This window comes from Maniola hyperantus, chromosome 24 (assembly GCF_902806685.2).
Source record: "Maniola hyperantus chromosome 24, iAphHyp1.2, whole genome shotgun sequence".
Lineage (NCBI taxonomy): Eukaryota > Metazoa > Arthropoda > Insecta > Lepidoptera > Nymphalidae > Maniola > Maniola hyperantus.
This window is the reverse complement of record NC_048559.1, coordinates 3,248,807-3,270,315: the sequence shown is the minus strand read 5'-3', so window position 1 is coordinate 3,270,315 and position 21,509 is coordinate 3,248,807. Positions and strand designations below refer to the sequence as shown.

Genomic DNA, 21,509 nt, shown 5'->3' with positions numbered 1-21,509 from the left:
CCGGTTTTTTATTATTCTTTTAATTTTCCTGATCATTGGATGGGTGGAATTTCTTTTGGACATTGATTGGATGGTGAACCATCTATAGTTCGCGACAGGTCGAGATGGTAGTCGGGGTATGAGGGGGGGGGGGGGGGGACGCCCCGCACATCCGCACGTCACCCGCGCTCGCCCGCACAGGGTTAGCGCGGGAGCTGTGCGGGGCGTTCCCCACCCACCTGTCACGGACATAGGTTTTTTTTTTAAATTCATTATAGCTATACTACGCTTTACCACAATCACACCTGATGGAAAGTGATGATGTGGCCTAAGATGGGACGCGTTTACCTAGAAGATGCCTATTCACTCTTGTTTTAAAGATACCCGGGTTGTAATTGGTAGGAAACACATATCGCGGACGAGTATTCCAAACCTTAGCCATACGTATGAGGAATCGCAAAACGTTTCGTGCATGTAGATGGTAGGTACTTGTTATTTTACGTCCATCAAAGTTTTGACGTTGGCTGTTCCTTTCTAAAATCAACAGATTAAAGAGCTGAGCAGTAAACTTCAAGCACTTCAAGTAGAAGATGAAGAACGGGGACCACCTCAGAATTTTAGACGCCTCAGTGTGGTGCCAGAGCGACGCGAGTTGATCGAGACGCGTCCGTACCTTCGGGCGAACGTGGTGGAGGGCGGATATCGTGACGTGAAACATTACTTGGATGTGCAGTTCAGGCTACACCGTGAGGACTGCTTCGGTCCACTCCGTGACGGGATACGTAAGTCATATTCATGGAAATAGGAATATTCATGTTAAGGTGGAAGACACGGTCTGCCCACGAAATTAAAATTTAATTTGGTTTTTCGCAATTTGTAAACTAATACGACAAAGTAGGCTTATGGCATTCAAATTAGGCCCCTAGCAATATCATCTTTACAGGCTTACATAAAAATCTTTACTTGAAAGTGTCCACTGTTTAGTCTAAGAAATTATTCAAAATAATGAGTTTGACGTGAGCTACTCACAAATTAGTCATTATTTTAACTCATTTCTTAAACTGGACACTTTCAAGTAAAGATTTTTATAGTACCTGTGAAGATGATATTGCTTGGGGCGAAATTTGAATGCCATAAGTCTGCTTTGTCGCATTAGTTTACAAATTGTGAAAAACCAAATTAAGTTTGAACGTCTCTGGCAGACCCGTGTCTTGGGCCTTAATGGAAATTCGATATTCCTGTACTTAGGTACTTACACGTCGTAATTCCGTACAAAATTAGAGAGAGAGCCATACTACAGTACGCGGCTGAAAGTAATGTATGTAATAAAAATAAAAATAAACTTGTAATTCCCGCCTCTAGGCTCAGTAAAGTTAGCAATTCATTTGCTCGTAATTCCATACGTTTCTATAATAAGCTTCCAGAAGACATATTGGAGATGTCTCTCAACAAGTTCAAAGTTTTCATAAAACGTAAACTAAATAGAGCCTCAATAGCTCAACGGGTAAAGGAGTGGACTGAAAACCGAAAGGTCGACGGTTCAAACCCCGCCCGTTGCACTATTGTCGTACCTACTCCTAGCACGAGCCTGACGCTTAGTTGGAGAGGAAAGGGGAATATTAGTCATTAACCATGGCTAATATTCTTTTAAAAAAAAAAATAATTTGAAAATCCTATTACAATGTACAGGATTATTTAAATGATAAGCAAGCTTGGGAATGAGTCGCTTAACGGCTATGTGATAGTTCTAATAAGTTTCAATAATTTTGTAAAGTGGTGATAATAAAAAGAATACCCGGCTGAGTTTGTTGTGGGCTCTTTCTCAGACCTGGGCGCGTTTGGAACCCTCGTAGCTTTAGTTTTAAGTTTGCGTAATAATTATCACCACTATATCTTACAAATCTAACACCATACCAGACCATCAATAAGAGTAATTTATTACCTATTTTGAATAAATCATTTGACTTTGACTTTGTATATCGATATTTAGAAGGAGATAGTAAATTTGAAGAGCAAGCTGTCTCTGTCGTTGAGACCGACAATACGTCATATAGGTACCTATACCTAAGTGACAGAGACAACGCTCTACAAAGCCGAAATATCATTCTAAAGGCCGATGTACATTACTTTCGGCTGTGTACTGTAACTCCATTTCGCGGATGAGTTAGCTTAGAATACCCGAGCCGCAGGCGAGGTTAACTGCAATCGGTTTTATATTAACTTTTTAATTGATTTGTTTTACTTTCAATTACAGTTCAATTCATAGAAGATCCAAAGAAAAGAAAATACGACAACATAAAGTAAGTTATTTGAAAACAGAAAGACACAACTTTCACATGCAATATAAGTACTTATGAAATATATTTTTACTAGCTTATGCTCGCGACTTCGTCCGCGTGGACTACACAAATTTAAAACCACTATTTCACCCCTTAAGGGTTGAATTTTCAAAAATCCTTTCTAAGCGGACGTCTACGTCATAATAGCTATTTGCATGCCAAATTTCAGCCCGATCCGTCCAGTAGTTTGAGCTGTGCGTTGATAGATCAGTCAGTCAGTCAGTCACCTTTACCTTTTATATAATACTAGCTGACCCGCCCCGGCTTCGCTCGGGTGGAATTTAGAAAATCGAGGTGGGGTTTGAATTTCCAAAAATCCTGAAATTCTTCATTTGTTTCCGAAAACCCAAATACCAATTTTCATGCAAATAACTTGAAAAATGACAGACTTTCATACAAACTTTTATCCCCTATTTAACCCCCTTGGTAGTACAATTTCCAAAAATCGTGAAGTACGTACTTTTATATTTTTAACCGAAAGCTTAAATACCAATTTTCATCGATGTAACTTCAAAAATGACGGACTTTCATACAAACTTCCATCCCCCATTTAACCCACTTAGTGGTGGAATTTCAAAAAATCCTTTCTTAGTGGATACCTACTCTTTACAAAGAACGCACCCTCTAAATTTCATGTCTCTAGGACCAGCGATTTAGGCTGTGCGTTGATATATATGTCAGTCAGTCAGTCAGGACTTTGAATTTTATATATTTAGATAAGTATATTTTTTTATTTTTCAGAGTATTCCGTAACGTCAGATATAGTCACCCTTATGTGTCGACGTATAAAGTTGGCTCAGTTGTTGAGCTCGATGAGGACACAAAGAGAAGATTTAAAAAAGTTAATTGGGCCAATAACAAGCGCTTCATTTATGGATCGCTCGTTATATTCACAACACGTGACGATTGTAGTGACATGATTGTGGCAACAATCCTTGATAGAGATGTAAAACTTTTTAATAAGGGACAGGTAAAGATGTTACATTAATAGATCGCTCGTTATATTCACAACACGTGACGATTGTAGTGACATGATTGTGGCGACAATCCTTGATAGAGATGTAAAACTTTTTAATAAGGGACAGGTAAAGATGTTACATTAATAGATCGCTCGTTATATTCACAACACGTGACGATTGTAGAGACATGACTGTGGCAACAATCCTTGATAGAGATGTAAAACTTTTTAATAAGGGACAGGTAAAGATGTTACATTAATAGATCGCTCGTTATATTCACAACACGTGACGATTGTAGAGACATGACTGTGGCAACAATCCTTGATAGAGATGTAAAACTTTTTAATAAGGGACAGGTAAAGATGTTACATTAATAGATCGCTCGTTATATTCACAACACGTGACGATTGTAGAGACATGACTGTGGCAACAATCCTTGATAGAGATGTAAAACTTTTTAATAAGGGACAGGTAAAGATGTTACATTAATGGATCGCTCGTTATATTTACAACACGTGACGATTGTAGAGACATGACTGTGGCAACAATTCTTGATAGAAACTTATTAATAGGGGACAGGTAAAGATGTTACATTTACTAGCTGATGCCCGCGACTTCGTCCGCGTGGACTACACAAATGTCAAACCCCTATTTCACCCCCTTAAGGGTTGAATTTTCAAAAATCCTTTCTTAGTGGATGCCTACGTCATAATAGCTATCTGCATGCCAATCATAGGTTTTTTATCGCGTGAGAACTCATTGATTTTCCCCATAGATGCAATCTCTGTACAACATTTAAAATATATCACTTGCTTCAACGGTGTAGGAAAACATCGTGAGGAAACCTGCATGCCTGAGAGTTTTCTATAATGTTCTCAAAGGTGTATGAAGTCTGACATCGTGGCAGACTATAGCCTAAACCCTTCTCATTCTGTAGGTCGATTTCGTAAAACCGGCATCAATCATTACCTATTCCAATCTCAATTGTTGTGATTGGTTGACTTTGTGGCTATCCTTGTTGCAACAATGCATTGTAGCTAATAGTGAGCAAGCGTCAACCAATCAGAGGCGATTGCGATCGTGATATTGTAGGTGTCATTCTACCACACAAGCCGCGGACCGCGAATGTGGTAGAATGACATTTACAATGTCACGATCGCAATCACCTCCGATTGGTTGACGCTCGCTCACTATTGGCTACCTTATGGCTACAATGAATTGTTGCAACAAGAATTATTAGAAGAACACCTTTGAGAACATTATGGACAACTCTAAGGCATGCATGTTTCCTCACGATGTTTTACTGTACTTCTAGTACAAATATTTATAATATTGACTCAAGTACTTCTAGTACAAATATTTATAATATTGACTCGAGTACTTCTAGTACTAATTTTTCTATTATTGACTCGAGCAATAGTGTAAGTACTATTAGGAACCCTATTGCTTGTTTAAACTAGACAGTAAGACAACGGAGGAGCCCTGTCACATGAAAAATGTACATCAAAGTATACAGAGCTTCACCGGCAAAGAATTAGAAATTGCAAGTTGTTGCAAAAAATCTAATGTTATCAATCTGGTGCACCAAAATATTCAATGTATCAGAGGGAAAGATCTGGAAATAGAACTTTTTTTGAATAATTTCAATATTGATATTTTATGTATAACTGAGCATTGGTTAAAAAATCATGAGTATACATTCAATTTTGGTAATCACCAGGTTGGTAGTTCGTTCACCAGAACCAATGCGATTCATGGCGGCTCGTTAATTTTGCTTAGCAAACAATTAAAATTCAAGAATCGAAATGACATAGAGAGCCTGTCTGTTGAGCGAACAATAGAACTATCCTCAGTTGAACTTGAGCAATTCATTGTTGTGTCTGTATATAGACCACCCTTGTCTAACTTTGATCTTTTTGAAAAGGTAATGGATGAAGTCTTATTCAAAATCTCAAAATCAAATAAAAAGCTGATTGTGTGCGGAGACTTTAATGTAAATATTTTGGAAAGTAGCCCTTTAAATGGCAAATTATTAAATCTTTTCAAATCCTACAACCTATCCAACATGTTTATGGAGCCTACAAGAATAACTGTAACTAGCGCCACATGTATAGACAATATTTTTACAAATATAAATCCAATTACTAAAACCATAATTAGCAAATTGGATTCGGATCATTGTGGACAGTTGATCCAGTTTGAAAATTTGAAGAAAAAAAATTCTAAACGTAGAATAACCTTTGTACCAGTAACGTCTGACCGAATTGAGAATATGAGACTAAGCCTTATAAAACACCTTCCATTTTTGTCAAATGGGTTTAGTCCTGATGAAATGTATAATACATTTTTTAATATATTCAATACTATATTTAACTCAATATTCACCAGTAAATCGGTCTTGACTACTGATGCAAAAGTTTTTAGTGAATGGGCAACAGTAGAACTACATAAAAGTAGACAAAAACTATATGAATTGTATGCGGAGCGACAATATGATACTGGTGACGAATTCAAGCAGTACGTTCAACTGTTTTCCAAAAAGTTTAAGAGAGATTGCATTGCAGCCAAGTCAAAATATATCCAGGCAAAAATTAAAAACAGCTCCAATGTAGTAAAAACTACCTGGAAAATAGTTAACGAAGAAACAGGAAGAGTGACACATAAAACTTGTAATTTTGAACTAAAATATCATGACAAGTTGATTACGTCAGACCCCGAGGTTGCAACCGTTTTCGAGACCTTCTTTACAGATATTCCTGTTTCTACTACAAAATCATTGAACTCTTCAGCAGCCGCCGCTCTCTCACTATTGGAGGATAACGTGCCTGAATGTAATAAAATGTTTGAATTCAGTCACGTTAGTTGCTCTGACGTTATCAAAGCTTTTAAATTAATTAATAATAAGAAAACAAATGATCTGTGGGGCATTTCCGTTAACGTTGTGAAATCATTAATTGATATTGTTGCACCCGAGTTAGCATTAATATTCAATAATTGTGTTGACTGTGGTGAGTTTCCAGACTTAATGAAACATAGTAAAATAATTCCATTATTTAAATCAGGTAGTACTAGTGACCCCACTAACTTCAGACCGATATCTGTACTACCCACTTTTAGTAAAATCTTTGAAAAAATAATTTTAACTCAACTGCTTAATTTTTTCAACATTAATGATTTATTTCACACCAAACAGTTTGGTTTTACACGGGGTCGCTCAACAACCGATGCTGGTGTTGAGTTAATACTAAATATATTTGAAGCCTGGGAGGAATCACGTGATGCGCTTGGCGTTTTATGTGATTTATCCAAGGCTTTCGACTGCGTTGATCATGAAACATTGGTCGCGAAATTGCACCATTATGGAATTAGGGGTGCAGCATTGGAATTGATGAGTTCTTACCTAAATGATAGAATACAAAGGGTAGACGTGAATGGAAAGCGATCTCCCGGATCCGTTGTAAAAATGGGGGTGCCACAAGGTTCCATCTTAGGACCTTTTCTGTTCCTTATTTACATCAATGACCTTCCTTACCTCGCTAAGGACAATTACGGGATAGTCTTGTTTGCTGATGATACATCACTTTTATTTAAAATCAATCGATACTTAACAACTTTTGATGAAGTAAACAATTCTCTCACCAAGTTAGTACAGTGGTTCGAAGCTAATAACCTGCTTCTCAACGGGAAAAAGACAAAGTGTATTAAATTCACTTTACCAAATGTTAAGCAGGTGAAAACCACTGTGCAACTTAATAATGAGGAATTAGATTTAGTGGATACCGCTATTTTTCTTGGAATAACGTTAGATGCAAAACTTCAATGGGGCTCTCATATAAATAACTTATCGAACAGACTTAGTTCTGCCGCATATGCGGTAAAAAAGATTCGCCAGTTGACAGACATAGAAACTGCGAGACTAGTATATTTTAGTTACTTTCACAGCATTATGTCATATGGTATATTATTATGGGGTAATGCTGCTGATATTAATTCTATTTTTGTGCTGCAGAAAAGGGCTGTTCGAGCCATATACAGTATGGGGCCACGAGAGTCGCTGAGAACTAAATTTAGGGAAGTTAAAATTATGACAGTGCATAATCAATATATTTTTGAAAATTTACTGTACGTACATAAAAACATAAATAAATTTAAAAAAAAAAGTGACTGTCATAATATAAATACTAGAAATAAAAATAAACTTGTAATTCCCGCCTCTAGGCTCAGTAAAGTTAGCAATTCATTTGCTCGTAATTCCATACGTTTCTATAATAAGCTTCCAGAAGACATATTGGAGATGTCTCTCAACAAGTTCAAAGTTTTCATAAAACGTAAACTAATTGAAAAATCCTATTACAATGTAAAGGATTATTTAAATGATAAGCAAGCTTGGGAATGAGTTGCTTAACGACTTTGTGATAGTTCTAATAAGTTTCAATAAATTTGTAAAGTGGTGATAATAAAAAGAATACCCGGCTGAGTTTGTTGTGGGCTCTTCTCAGACCTGGGCGCGTTTGGAACCCTCGTAGCTTTAGTTTTAAGTTTGCGTTATAATTATCACCACTATATTATCTTACAAATCTAACACTATACCAGACAATCAATAAGAGTAATTTATTACCTATTTTGAATAAATCATTTGACTTTGACTTTGACTTTGATGTTTTCCTTCACCGTTAAAGCAAGTGATATATTTTAATTAATTAAAACGCACATAGGTAATTCCAAAAAGGTACAGGTGCGTGCCTGGGATCGAACCCCCGACCTCCGATTAGAAAGCGGACGTCGTAACCACTAGGCTATCACAGCTTCTTAACTTTTACAACGACAAACCAAAACGTGCCCCACACGCCAACGTCGGTATGGGCCGACTGAAATTATTACCGTTCACAATAGTGGCAAATAAAAATTAAAGTAACGCTTGTATGTTTTATTTTATACTACCAATATTTTATAGTGTTTTTTACCTACACTTGAAGGAGATTTCTAAATAATTTTAAATACACATCAAAAATTGCGAACCGGCAGGAATCGAACCCGCGTCTCCTGGTTAGTGGTTAAAGCGTCGGGCGCGATCCCAGGAGACGCGGGTTCGATTCCTGCCGGTTCGCAATTTTTGATGTGTATTTAAAATTATTTATACTACCAAATTAAACTTTAGTATCTAAACTATACATTTATCAAGACAAAAATCCTCAACTAAAAAAAATAAGAATGATAAACAATAAGAAACAAAAGCATGTTAAGGAGGGTTATTCCACTAATCCCTGTGAGTAAATGATTGTTTCAAACATTTTCAGATTCCGGTGTCAATGGTTGAAGCTGGATATGATTTATATAAAAACGAAACCTACACGATGATCGAAAGCGAAATATATTTCGAACCGTACTATCATGTTCTGAAAGCTATGCAAGATCCTTCTTTTCCGGAACACATAGCAATGAAGAAATACATAGTTGATGTTAATGTAAGTTTCATAATGGTATCTCAAATTCAGTTTTCTTTCATTTCTGAAAACCTATAATTTGAATTTATTAGGTATTTTATATAAAAATTTATTTGAAATGATAGGTTTAATAAAATCGATATTATTTTGAGTCATTCGATGTCATACAATCTGCTACCAGGAGGCCGAGTGACGCTTTCAATATTACCTATACATAATCCAGATATAAAATATCCAGAACCTTAATTCGCGATAGGTCGACATGGCAATCAGGGTGTGGACGCCCCGCACACCTGCACAGCGCCTAAGCTATCCCGGTGCGGGATAGTGTAGGCGCTGAGCGGGTGTGCCGGGCGTCCCCCTTAAGACTGGGGGCACACGATGCTTTGCGGCGTCGCACCGCAAAGATTTCACCGTATCAGCGGGAGTAGTAGGGGATTCGCCGGTTCTGGCCCACCTCCTGGGCCCCCTCCCAACCTCGGCCCCCTCCGCCGGTCGGTCAACTTCGAAAAAAAAAAAAAAAAAGGTTTTGGGGTGCGCTGAATCGTTTGCGCTCACTCCCGTCTTCGTATCTCTAACCGTTTAAAAGTTAGCTTTTCGTCAAAATTAATCCCTAGTTCGTTATCTACTTGCTAATGACCTACTAATCACCCTCTATTGTTCGTATGCTCCCTGCTTCATTTCATGGGAATTACAAAGGAAACTCTTATCTCTCATAAGTACTGTTTATTGGCCTCCAAATATTGATTTTAATAATTCTAACAAGAACATATCATTCTCTAACGTATTTTTATTGAATAAATCTAAAAAATCTGAACTTGTAACATGAAATACAAATACACTATACAATATTCACCGCAAACTGCTCTGTAGTCTTTTTGAACCCTCATTGTATTGAAAAACTTTGAACTTGTATAGTAAGTAACCAGCACCAATCAACCTGTTTGCGTCCACTGCTGGACATGGGCCTTCCCAAGAGTGCACCACCACACACGATCCTCTGCCTTCCTCATCCACCTACTTCCCGCTACCTTCACGCTGAGCGACTTTGAATTACTAATGACCTACTAATCACCGGTCTATTGTTCGCATGCATGGGGATTTCAAAGGAAACTTCTTATTTGTCATAACTACTGTTTATTAGTCTTCAATATTACGGTACGGTATTTTAATTGAATAAATCTAAACAATCTGAAATTGTATTGTAAGTAACCAGTACCAATCAACCTATTTAGCGTTCACAGCTGGACATAGGTCTTCGAAAGAGCGCGCCAACATATACGTTCCTCTGCCTTCCTCATCCATCTACTTTCCCACAGCTCAACATATTATTTTGATGACATTTCGTACAGACTTAGCTTACTTACATCCAGCCCCCCTAGCATGGGCAGGAGACAAAAATTTTATCCCCCAATTATATCCACTGACGAGGGATAAAATTTACTTGTCCACCTCTCAAAGCACGGCAACAGGGGAGAGGAGAAGTTTATCCCTAATTCGGGGACAATTTTATCTTCGACATTAGACGTGGGTTTAAGTTTATTCTCATAGAACTTAAAAAATCAAAACATGTCTCGCGGTACCTGTTGGGTTTAGGTTATGTTTGGGTTGTGTTTGGGTTATGTTTGGGTTGTGTTTGGGTTATGTTTGGAATATGGTTGGGAACCATACATAAACCCAACATAAACCCAACATAGGTCCCAAATACCAATTACCATTAACCCAATAAAGGTAAAGGAAAAGATCCAAAAACCGAAAAGTCCCCCGTTTTATTCACTGTGGATAATTATATCCACCCGTGAGCCCATGCTCGGAGAGTGGATAAAGCTGTCGGAGGGGATAAAGATTTTATCCTTTCCCCGGGGAGAAAATTATATCCCCGCCCATGCTAACCCTGCTGGGATAGGACGCTACTTTTTATCCCGGAAAATCAAAGAGTTTTCACGGTATTTTAAAAAACTTAAATCCATGCGGACGAAGTCGCGGGCGTCATCTACTCAGAAATATATTCGTATTACACTAACGATTGCTTTTCTGCATATCGGGCATAACATTTTATCCAATGATAAAGCACACTTAATACACGTTATAGCATGACCACATGGTCTATAACACATGCCTACTAAGACTACAAGACAAATTTTACAGCAAAGTTTAAATGTTTCTTCAGCATTTTCAACACATAATATGTTTCTGCCTGCAAATTTAGAACTTATTGTATTGTTATTTACAAATTGTTCAGAGTCTTTTGATGTACCACAAACATCTTTGGCAATAGTTTGTATGTATGTTTCACCCATCACAAGTAAAACATAGGGGCAGGACGGAAACCAACGAGCGTGCTCCGACCATGGAAGATCTTCGATGTCCCAATCTTTGAGTCCACCATCACAAAAGTAACAAATCACTCGATCACTTTTTCCTGTATAAAAAAAACCAGCGTCTGCCATTTCTTGAGGTTTTTGATTTAAACCTTGAGGCCAGGTATCAAAACTTCGCAATCTTGCGATTTGAGTTGCATAACTAGGATATTTGGGATATAGAAACTCCATTTCGATCTACGAACAATGGATTTCAATGTTAGTAAAATATATTATAACAGATTTTTAGTAAGGTTTGCAAGCTTATTACACATTATTATTTATTGAAAATTAATTCTTTAATAACGATTTTACACACATTTACTGCTATTTAAGTATATTTCGATTTTTAACATTTTATATCTACCTATATATAAAAAAAAACATATTTAAGGTGATGGTGGATAACTTAAAATAAAACAAAAAATATCTTTTAGCATTGTTTTATTACAAACCTTAATGATAATGTAGATACAAATTTTGGCTTAATCTATATACAAAAATTAGATTTTCTTTTTTTAACAACGTTTAAATCATATAAATTTAAATTTCTCCAAACACATTATATTGTTAGAACGAACATTGCAAGGATTATTTCAATAAAATAAAATTTAATTCAATTCAAAAAATTCAATGAATGAAATAAAAGTTGAAAACTTATTTTAAAAAAAAAATTAAACACATAAAATATTTAGAGATAAAATTTTGTTTTCACGTTCCATAAAATTCAATGAATGAAATAAAAGTTGAAAACTTATTTAAAAAAATAATTAAACACAAAAACAAAGTCACTAAAGGAAGTCATTTTGTTTAACTGAAAAAAAATTTTTTCATCATGGAAAAGATTAAATAGATATTATATCTTTGAATTAAAGCTACATTATTTATTTATAAAATCCTCGTGATATCATAAAACCAAATACGATACTTATCAAGACAAGTGTCACCAGATAGTTTAAAATTCATCGAGGATGGCTATAAGGATGCAACAAAAGAAGCACATGGATATTTAATGATTGATCTTAAACAAGATGCAAATGATGTGTCCAATTAAATCAAAAATATTTACCTGTGATGAATTTTGTGTAGTATATATTATTTCAACAAAGGATATAGTAAAAGTTTAAAGAATCGTCAAATTCCTATTATTTACAAATAATGCACTGAAGTCTAAAGACACATAAAAAGTTGTTACTCGCATTGCATATACTTAAACCTAAATGTCAAAAAGCATTATTAAAATCGTGTGGAGAAGAAGAGATAAATTGCATTTGTGAATGTACAAAAGAAAAAGTTAAAAAAAATTAAAAGTATACTTCGCACTTTGTATCACAAGGGAAAAAAAAAACTAAAGAAAAATATATTGATACAAAAAGTAGGAGCATTTTTACCTTTCATTTTGGAGTTTATTTTGAGTGGATTAGTTTAATATGGAAAATGCCAAAAAAATGTTGCTTGTTGAGCCTAGTTTTATAGAAAGACTCAAACAGCAAACCAATGTTGAAAATCCCATGTCCCGATTAGATGTAGAAATGCAAAAGATTTTAAATAGTAATATTGAAGATCGTAAAAAATGTATTTTATATTTACAAATTCTACAAAGATATCTACATTTCACCGAGGAAGAACGTCAACCTATCTTGTTACCAATTATTACTGATAGTATTAATGAAAATAAGAGTTACAAAAATAAAGACATAGAAAATGAAAACTTAATGTCATTCAAAACACCGACAGATGATGTAACAGAAAAAGAAAATAATCAACCACGTTACACAACAACTCAAATTTTAAGTCTGATACCAAAATCATATTTGAAAAAAGGTGAGTTGTTATTAAACTCGATTTCTTTGAGTAAAAATGCAATTTATTGGGATCATGCTGATGGTACAGTGTTAATAAACAATGAAAAAATTCCCGGCAGTAATATTGTTGATCTAATTAATGATACATTGAGACCTCTAAAAAAAAGTGATCCAATAGGTTGGGAAAAATTTGCTAAGACATTACATGCAATTAAAATACCTTTGACTTACATCGGAAATTCTAAAAGGTCTGATTTTATTCATCAACTGCAGATGAAATCGCTCGAAGGAAATTTTACATCTAACGAAGGAACTTTAAAGACTCCACAGGGTAGTGATGATAAATACATTAAAAAATTTAAGAAAAAAATTGATTGGGAAAAATGGACCCCTTATTAGAAATAATTAATATTATGACCAAAAACACTCTGTTTGGTTTAGTAGCTTTGATAAATTATTAAAACTAAAGAATGATTAAATCGAAAAAATTGCTAAAATGAATGTAAGGAACTCTTACAAAGAAACTCATTCAACTTAAAAAATTATCATATTATGCATACTAGCAGTTAAGAAAATCTAATTTTTGTATATAGATTAAGCCAAAACTTGTATCTACATTATCATTAAGGTTTGTAATAAAACAATGCTAAAAGATATTTTTTGTTTTATTTTAAGTTATCCACCATCACCTTAAATATGTTTTTTTTTTATATAGGTAGATATAAAATGTTAAAAATCGAAATATACTTAAATAGCAGTAAATGTGTGTAAAATCGTTATTAAAGAATTAATTTTCAATAAATAATAATGTGTAATAAGCTTGCAAACCTTACTAAAAATCTGTTATAATATATTTTACTAACATTGAAATCCATTGTTCGTAGATCGAAATGGAGTTTCTATATCCCAAATATCCTAGTTATGCAACTCAAATCGCAAGATTGCGAAGTTTTGATACCTGGCCTCAAGGTTTAAATCAAAAACCTCAAGAAATGGCAGACGCTGGTTTTTTTTTATACAGGAAAAAGTGATCGAGTGATTTGTTACTTTTGTGATGGTGGACTCAAAGATTGGGACATCGAAGATCTTCCATGGTCGGAGCACGCTCGTTGGTTTCCGTCCTGCCCCTATGTTTTACTTGTGATGGGTGAAACATACATACAAACTATTGCCAAAGATGTTTGTGGTACATCAAAAGACTCTGAACAATTTGTAAATAACAATACAATAAGTTCTAAATTTGCAGGCAGAAACATATTATGTGTTGAAAATGCTGAAGAAACATTTAAACTATGCTGTAAAATTTGTCTTGTAGTCTTAGTAGGCATGTGTTATAGACCATGTGGTCATGCTATAACGTGTATTAAGTGTGCTTTATCATTGGATAAAATGTTATGCCCGATATGCAGAAAAGCAATCGTTAGTGTAATACGAATATATTTCTGAGTAGATGACGCCCGCGACTTCGTCCGCATGGATTTAAGTTTTTTAAAATACCGTGAAAACTCTTTGATTTTCCGGGATAAAAAGTAGCGTCCTATCCCAGGATGTAAGTAAGCTAAGTCTGTACGAAATGTCATCAAAATAATATGTTGAGCTGTGGGAAAGTAGATGGATGAGGAAGGCAGAGGAACGTATATGTTGGCGCGCTCTTGGGAAGACCTATGTCCAGCTGTGAACGCTAAATAGGTTGATTGGTACTGGTTACTTACAATACAAGTTCAGATTGTTTAGATTTATTCAATTAAAATACCGTACCGTAATATTGAAGACTAATAAACAGTAGTTATGACAAATAAGAAGTTTCCTTTGAAATCCCCATGCATGCGAACAATAGACCGGTGATTAGTAGGTCATTAGTAATTCAAAGTCGCTCAGCGTGAAGGTAGCGGGAAGTAGGTGGATGAGGAAGGCAGAGGATCGTGTGTGGTGGTGCACTCTTGGGAAGGCCCATGTCCAGCAGTGGACGCAAACAGGTTGATTGGTGCTGGTTACTTACTATACAAGTTCAAAGTTTTTCAATACAATGAGGGTTCAAAAAGACTACAGAGCAGTTTGCGGTGAATATTGTATAGTGTATTTGTATTTCATGTTACAAGTTCAGATTTTTTAGATTTATTCAATAAAAATACGTTAGAGAATGATATGTTCTTGTTAGAATTATTAAAATCAATATTTGGAGGCCAATAAACAGTACTTATGAGAGATAAGAGTTTCCTTTGTAATTCCCATGAAATGAAGCAGGGAGCATACGAACAATAGAGGGTGATTAGTAGGTCATTAGCAAGTAGATAACGAACTAGGGATTAATTTTGACGAAAAGCTAACTTTTAAACGGTTAGAGATACGAAGACGGGAGTGAGCGCAAACGATTCAGCGCACCCCAAAACCTTTTTTTTTTTTTTTTTCGAAGTTGACCGACCGGCGGAGGGGGCCGAGGTTGGGAGGGGGCCCAGGAGGTGGGCCAGAACCGGCGAATCCCCTACTACTAGCGGGCACACGAGCGGTGCGGCGCCGCGCCTTTGTTATGTCGCAGCGGCGCCGCCGTAGCTGCGTTGGACAGTGTCTTTCCGTGATGCATAAACAACTGAGCGGTGCCGCTCCGACGTCGCAACGCATTCCACCCCTCCCCGTCTCATCTCGGTGGTTGGAAGTCCGGTGCGGCGCCGGAGCGCATCGTGTGACATGCCACAGATATTTCTATGTAAGACGACGCAGCGACACCGCTCCGGCGTCGCACTGCCGCCGCAACGCATCGTGTGCCCCCGCTCTTACGATTCACCTCATACCCCGATTGCCGACCTGTCGCGAACTAAGTATATATTAGACTTTTTCCTGCTAAAGTGTATCATTACTTCCGTAGCCTGAACCCCGACCTCCAGCATATTTAGACAATTCAAGAAAATACAGGGTGATGACTCCTAGAACATTCAATGTATTAGATTTCGACACTTGCCCGAGCAGTGAAGAATTGAAATTTAACGAAAGCCAATATGAGGCGTACAAAATGGCTCTAACTCACGAGTTCGCTGTCATTCAAGGACCTCCCGGAACTGGAAAAACATATTTGGGTGTAAAAGTAGCAAACACGTTAATAAAAAATATCGGATGTCGTTTGCTTTTGGTAAGCTACACGAATCACGCTCTAGATCAATTTCTAGAAGCAATTTTGGGTATTACTGACTCTGTCGTGCGCATCGGCGGCCAGTCTCGAAACGAGGCCATGGTGGAAATCAATTTGAATACTATTCGTGAGAATTTTCGTAAAGAATTACGAGAGATGTCAAGGAAGAGAAGGTATCGGTATAGGACTTTGACTCACCAACGTTTCATAAATCGAAGCCAAAAATTACGGGATCTTATTCATGAATTGAATAGCGTACAAAAATGCATTGATTCCTCGAGCACTGTTGTCCACGATTACGAGTATATTAAACGTCACGTCCCAGAAAGTAAAATAATTGGCGAATTTTATAAACGTTCTAGAGGGAATTTTAAAGATCCGTTATATCATTGGTTGTTTGAGAGTGTCCAGTTCGACTTCAACGAACCCATTACGCTTGAAAATGAAGAAACTGAAGTTCCCAAAAACCATGCAGTTGACGAATCCGATGACAGGCAGGAGGTTACCTTGGATGATTTTGAAACAGGAGATCATACTGACGTGACTTCTTTTTCCATAGAACAGGCTCAAGAGCAGCTCAAGCACTTGTCCTTGCGTTATAGAAATACAAATAATAGTCAAATACAGTATAATGTGCATAGAGAAATAATTATAACGAGAACCTTAATCCGGACATTTAAAGTAAGTTATTACATATCAAAATTAATAAAAGTAAGTAACCTGTAGAAATAATTTTTAAATAATGTTGGCAGCGCCGTCGTTTAGTTGTAAACAGCTTGCTCATTGAGCATTGGGCACTTCTCAGTAGACACTGTGTCGTACCGTAGGTTTTATTATTATTCTTGTTGTGTTGTAACCTAATGTGGTTTCAGTTGGTTTAGGTTATAGTACTAGGTGTGGTGTGCTAGGTTAGCTGGTTGGTCTGGGACCGGTATGGGGATGGAGGAGCCGGTTTAGGTAGGAACCAGTTAGCGTTGTCTAGTCTCATTGGAGACGTTGTTGTCATGGCACTTCAGTAAAAATATATTAGTAATTAGTATAAAGTACATAAATTATTAATGGACTAAGAGCTATTGCGTGCCAGACCTTCGTTATTTTATAAAAGCTGAAAGTTTCTCTGCGTCTTGTCCCCAACACAGGGAAGAACGACCAGCGACTATGAAGTTTGTATCATGGTAGCTTTGGGAGATAACAAAGATTAAAAGAAAAGAAAGAGATTTGGGAGATTTTGGGTAATAGGAAAAGGTGTAAAAAATCAAAGTATTGAGTCTAATTTTTTACATTTTCTTCGGAATAAGTAGTATTACAAATCACGTCATCCATTGCCAGACACTTAGTGTTGTGGCAACCCCCTGCCAGACACCCCTAAACTTTAACAATTTATTAAACTTTTAAGGGCATCTGGCAGAGGGAACACTATTCCGAAGAAAACAATTCCAAATTAACAGTGGTTTGTCACAATTATTTAGGAATGTTTTGCATCTGTGGCGAATGTAGTATTCTGTGTTACTGTGTACGAATCCACGTTTTCAACTTTGACTGCAATCTAGGCTTCAGTGGCTGTCGCTGGATCACGAAATAAAGACAGGGGTGGTATTTCTGACATAACAAAAGAATGAAGTCAATACTTGATCTAAAGAAAAACTGACGCGCGAAAAAATACTATCAGCCTCTGAATAAATTATTAATTGCCCCTAACATTAAGGTACTTGATAAACATTCACTTTGTCTACTCGGTGCTGGACTTTATAATAAATCCGTACAATCTAGGATCAAAAGTCAGTACTTTTTCGGCTAATACCAACCAATGGGCAGTCTAAATTCTCACATTGGATTTTCGATACTAAAATATTGCCTTTTGTAAGTTAATGTCAATAAAGCTTTTCGCCCTACGTGTAACCACCGTTGCCCTGCCTTATATTCAACTATAGCTACAACCCTGGTAACTGATCGTCCATCCACGTATTAGGGACAATACGCAAAGAAACTCAAAGCTTTTATAAAATAACGAAGGTCTGGCACGTGCTGGCTCTCTCTTTATAAGGAATCGCGTTGTTACTTTGTAATTATACTCATGCTTTGTCTTCGAGATTAGCATAGTTTACGTGTAGTAGTACACCAAAGTGTTGCCAATCTACACTACCTATTATAGATTTTTTTGTTGGTGGTGTATGTGGTGTGGTGTATGTTTGGACACTGGTATCACTCACTATAAGTTTAGAATAGAATAGAATAGAATAAATTTTATTGCATTAACTGTGTAGGTACTACTAGGTGTTCTACTTGTTATAAAGTTCTAACAGTTTGCCACTTTGTGGCGTGCAATACTAGTTACAATATTTTTTAAATATTACAATTTATAGGGTTCCGTACCTCAAAAGGAAAAACGGAACCCTTATAGGATCACTTTGTTGTCTGTCAGTCTGTCTGTCTGTCAAGAAACCTACAGGGTACTTCCCGTTGACCTAGAATCATGAAATTTGGCAGGTAGGTAGGTCTTATAGCTGACATTCAGGGAAAAATCTGAAAACCGTAAATTTAGGGCTAGATCACACAAAAAAAATTAAATTGTGGTAATGAACTAATAATTAGTATTTTCAACTTTCAAAGTGAGTGACTATATCAAGTGGAGTATCATATGAAAGGTCTTCACCTGTACATTCTAAAACAGATTTTTATTTATTTTTATGCGTCATAGTTTTTGATTATCGTGCAAAATGTCGAAAAAATACGACTGTAGTACGGAACCCTCATTGCGCGAGCCTGACTCGCACTTGGCCGGTTTTTTTTAACTATTTTGTTTACTAAACTAAAAAACACTATCTACTTACATACCATACTTACATCAATAATTTTCACAACAATACTAATAATTAACATTATAAAAGGCCTTACTAATTAACCAATTCCTTAATTTATTTTTAAACATTGCCTTCTGTTTTTTTAATATTGAGTGGTAAAAGATTAAAATTTTTAACACCAAATGCAAATGCGCTTTTTGAGAAAGTGTAGCATTTATTTTGGGGTACTATTATGTTGTATTTATATTTTAGTTCGTTTAATCATTAATTTATAGCCTAATTGTGACATTGTAGGAGATGAGAAGGTTGCGCGGCCAAGGAATTGATACTGGCAGTTATACAAATTATATGCAAGATCCAACCAGTATCAGCTCAGTGGATCGCTGGATGCTGTATTTTAAGTGGCAAAATGATGTAGCCAATATTCTGCAGGAAAGACTTCAACCGCTGCAGGTATGTATCAGAAAAGAAAACTGAACAGAACTGATTCCAAATTTTCTTATTAAAAAAATGTACAAGAGAGGGATCTTAACATTTTTAGGGTTCCGTAGTAAACAAGAAACCCTTATAGTTTCGCCATGTCCGTCAGTATATCCGTCCACCCGTCCTCGGTGAATCTCATAGAGTAAGTCATAGATAGTGCTAAAAATCTGTAATTCGGCATGGGTATTAATCACACCGACAAAGTGGTGAAATAAAATTGTGATACATATTTTTTTAGGGTAGCTCGCCTACATGTATAGTGGGCATGAATTTTTTTTCTCGTCTACCCCATAGTGTGGGGTATCGTTGAAAGGTCTTTTAAAAAAATTTACAGCAGTAGTATATATACCTATAATCAATTTTAAAGGAAAACTATGATGACTAAGTAGGGTTCTCTGTTTTTCGAGGTTAATTATTGTACGTAGATATTGTGAGTGGCATATTAATGTATATCATAGTTTTATTGTATCCATTGTATTTTGTGATTGGTCGTAATTATCCTAGTTCAGCTATAATAATTGTGACTACGGAACCCTACACTGCGCGTGGCCCGCCACGGACTTGGCCGGTTTTTTATAATCGTAAGATAGGCTTGCGCTTGACAACAAACCAGATAAATGATTATTAAGTATATGCAGAAACATCGAAACGCCCGAAAGGCGTTCCAGCAGAAGCGTGGAACAAAAACGTTTCGTGCTAGTAGATTAGTTAGATGTCGAGGTTACCAACGTTCACGGTTTCTCGCTGTTCTGTGGTAGAGGTTGCGAGGTTGGTGGGGCCATGGGAGGTGGTGGGTTGTTCTGTGTTAGAACAGTGAAGGAGAAACACGTGAGATGTCTACATACGGGATCAATGTGGTCGGGACGAATATATGTTATGGAAAGGAAGAGCTAAGGTGAAAGGACTCCTTTTTGCGATGAATAAACACCCTTGTTAAATTTGCCTAAATAGGCATCACCCCAATATAAGATTTCTCTTTGCTTCAACGCTCTCAGTACTACTGGATCGAGAAATGAACATATTATATATCTTTCCACCGTAGCCAAAGATGCGGCGTTTCAAAATATCGTTGATATGCAGCGGGTTAAGTGTTGCGAAGGAAACACACCCCTAAGGAACACCGGCATTGATAAACGAATCTCATAAAATTATATGTATTAACGCATCGATTTACAATGAACCAAAAGCTTAATTTGCTATAATCCGCTGAAACAGATCGAATCTGTATGGTGCAACACGCAGCACCACACAAATCCCAAACACACTTCGCCCCGACACCGGGAGCATCCTCAGGTGATGTAAGCTTTTGGTGCATTGTATATCATGGACTTCCGCAAAGTAACGCATGTTTCTATACGACGCATCGATTGTTTGTTCTTTTAGTTCGCTATAAAAAGAGCTAGTGCTATGTACGAAGAGTCTAGAATGGGACTGGACTATGAGTTGTTGAAGAATGTCAAAGTTATAGGCATGACGACAAGTGGCGCTGCGAGGATGAGACATCTTATTGAGAAGTTGGCTCCAACGATTGGTATGTAGCCCTAGCCTTTAGAATTTTCCCTATGTTGCCTTTTGCACACTGATGTGTGATAGTAGGTATAGATGGCAGCTCACGTGCAGCTCATGAACAAAATGACATCGCTCAGGTGGCCAGGTTTGCACACATATACACATCAATGTTTCTTATTACAAAATGTAGAAAAAAGTTTTATAGCGACAACTTCAGTTTATTATAAACCTTGAACATGAAGTTGAATAAAAATGAACACTATATTCAGCCTAAAAGTCCTTTGAAATCTATTCAGAACTTTATTTATATTATATTTTTTATTGATTCCTAATAAATTCTGATAGAGTGACCTATGCGGTTCTTAAAATGACAAATTCAATTGTTTCCCATCTTGTTTTTTGTTTAAGTACCTACTTACAGACCGTTCACTATAACTTTTCCCCTGACGTTATGTTGGCACTATTGCTTTGTTTGCTTTATTCCTTAGAACTTAGGGTTTATTACTGTGTGATTTGCAATGGTGCCAACATAACGTCAGGGGAAGAGTTATAGTGAACTGTCTGTAGGTATATTCTGTATTTTGCTGCAATATAGTTCATGAAGTGATACCTACTGGCTACTACTAGGTATAGTCCACGACAGGTTGAGATGGCAATCGGGATATGAGGAGGGGGGGACGCCACGCACACCCGCAGCAGGGTCGTG

General features: G+C 36.6%; 1 protein-coding gene across 1 annotated transcript in view; it reads left to right on the top strand.

Moving 5' to 3' along the window:
- The window catches only part of LOC117993400 (NFX1-type zinc finger-containing protein 1-like), a 39,582-nt gene that overhangs the window by 4,884 nt on the left and 13,189 nt on the right, over window positions 1–21,509 (top strand). Inside the window, exons 4-10 of the mRNA XM_069506737.1 lie at window positions 527–761; window positions 2,234–2,279; window positions 3,060–3,288; window positions 8,575–8,742; window positions 15,750–16,691; window positions 19,106–19,264; window positions 20,678–20,825. Coding sequence (XP_069362838.1) covers window positions 527–761; window positions 2,234–2,279; window positions 3,060–3,288; window positions 8,575–8,742; window positions 15,750–16,691; window positions 19,106–19,264; window positions 20,678–20,825 — 1,927 coding nt within the window. The remainder of the gene's footprint in view (window positions 1–526; window positions 762–2,233; window positions 2,280–3,059; window positions 3,289–8,574; window positions 8,743–15,749; window positions 16,692–19,105; window positions 19,265–20,677; window positions 20,826–21,509) is intronic.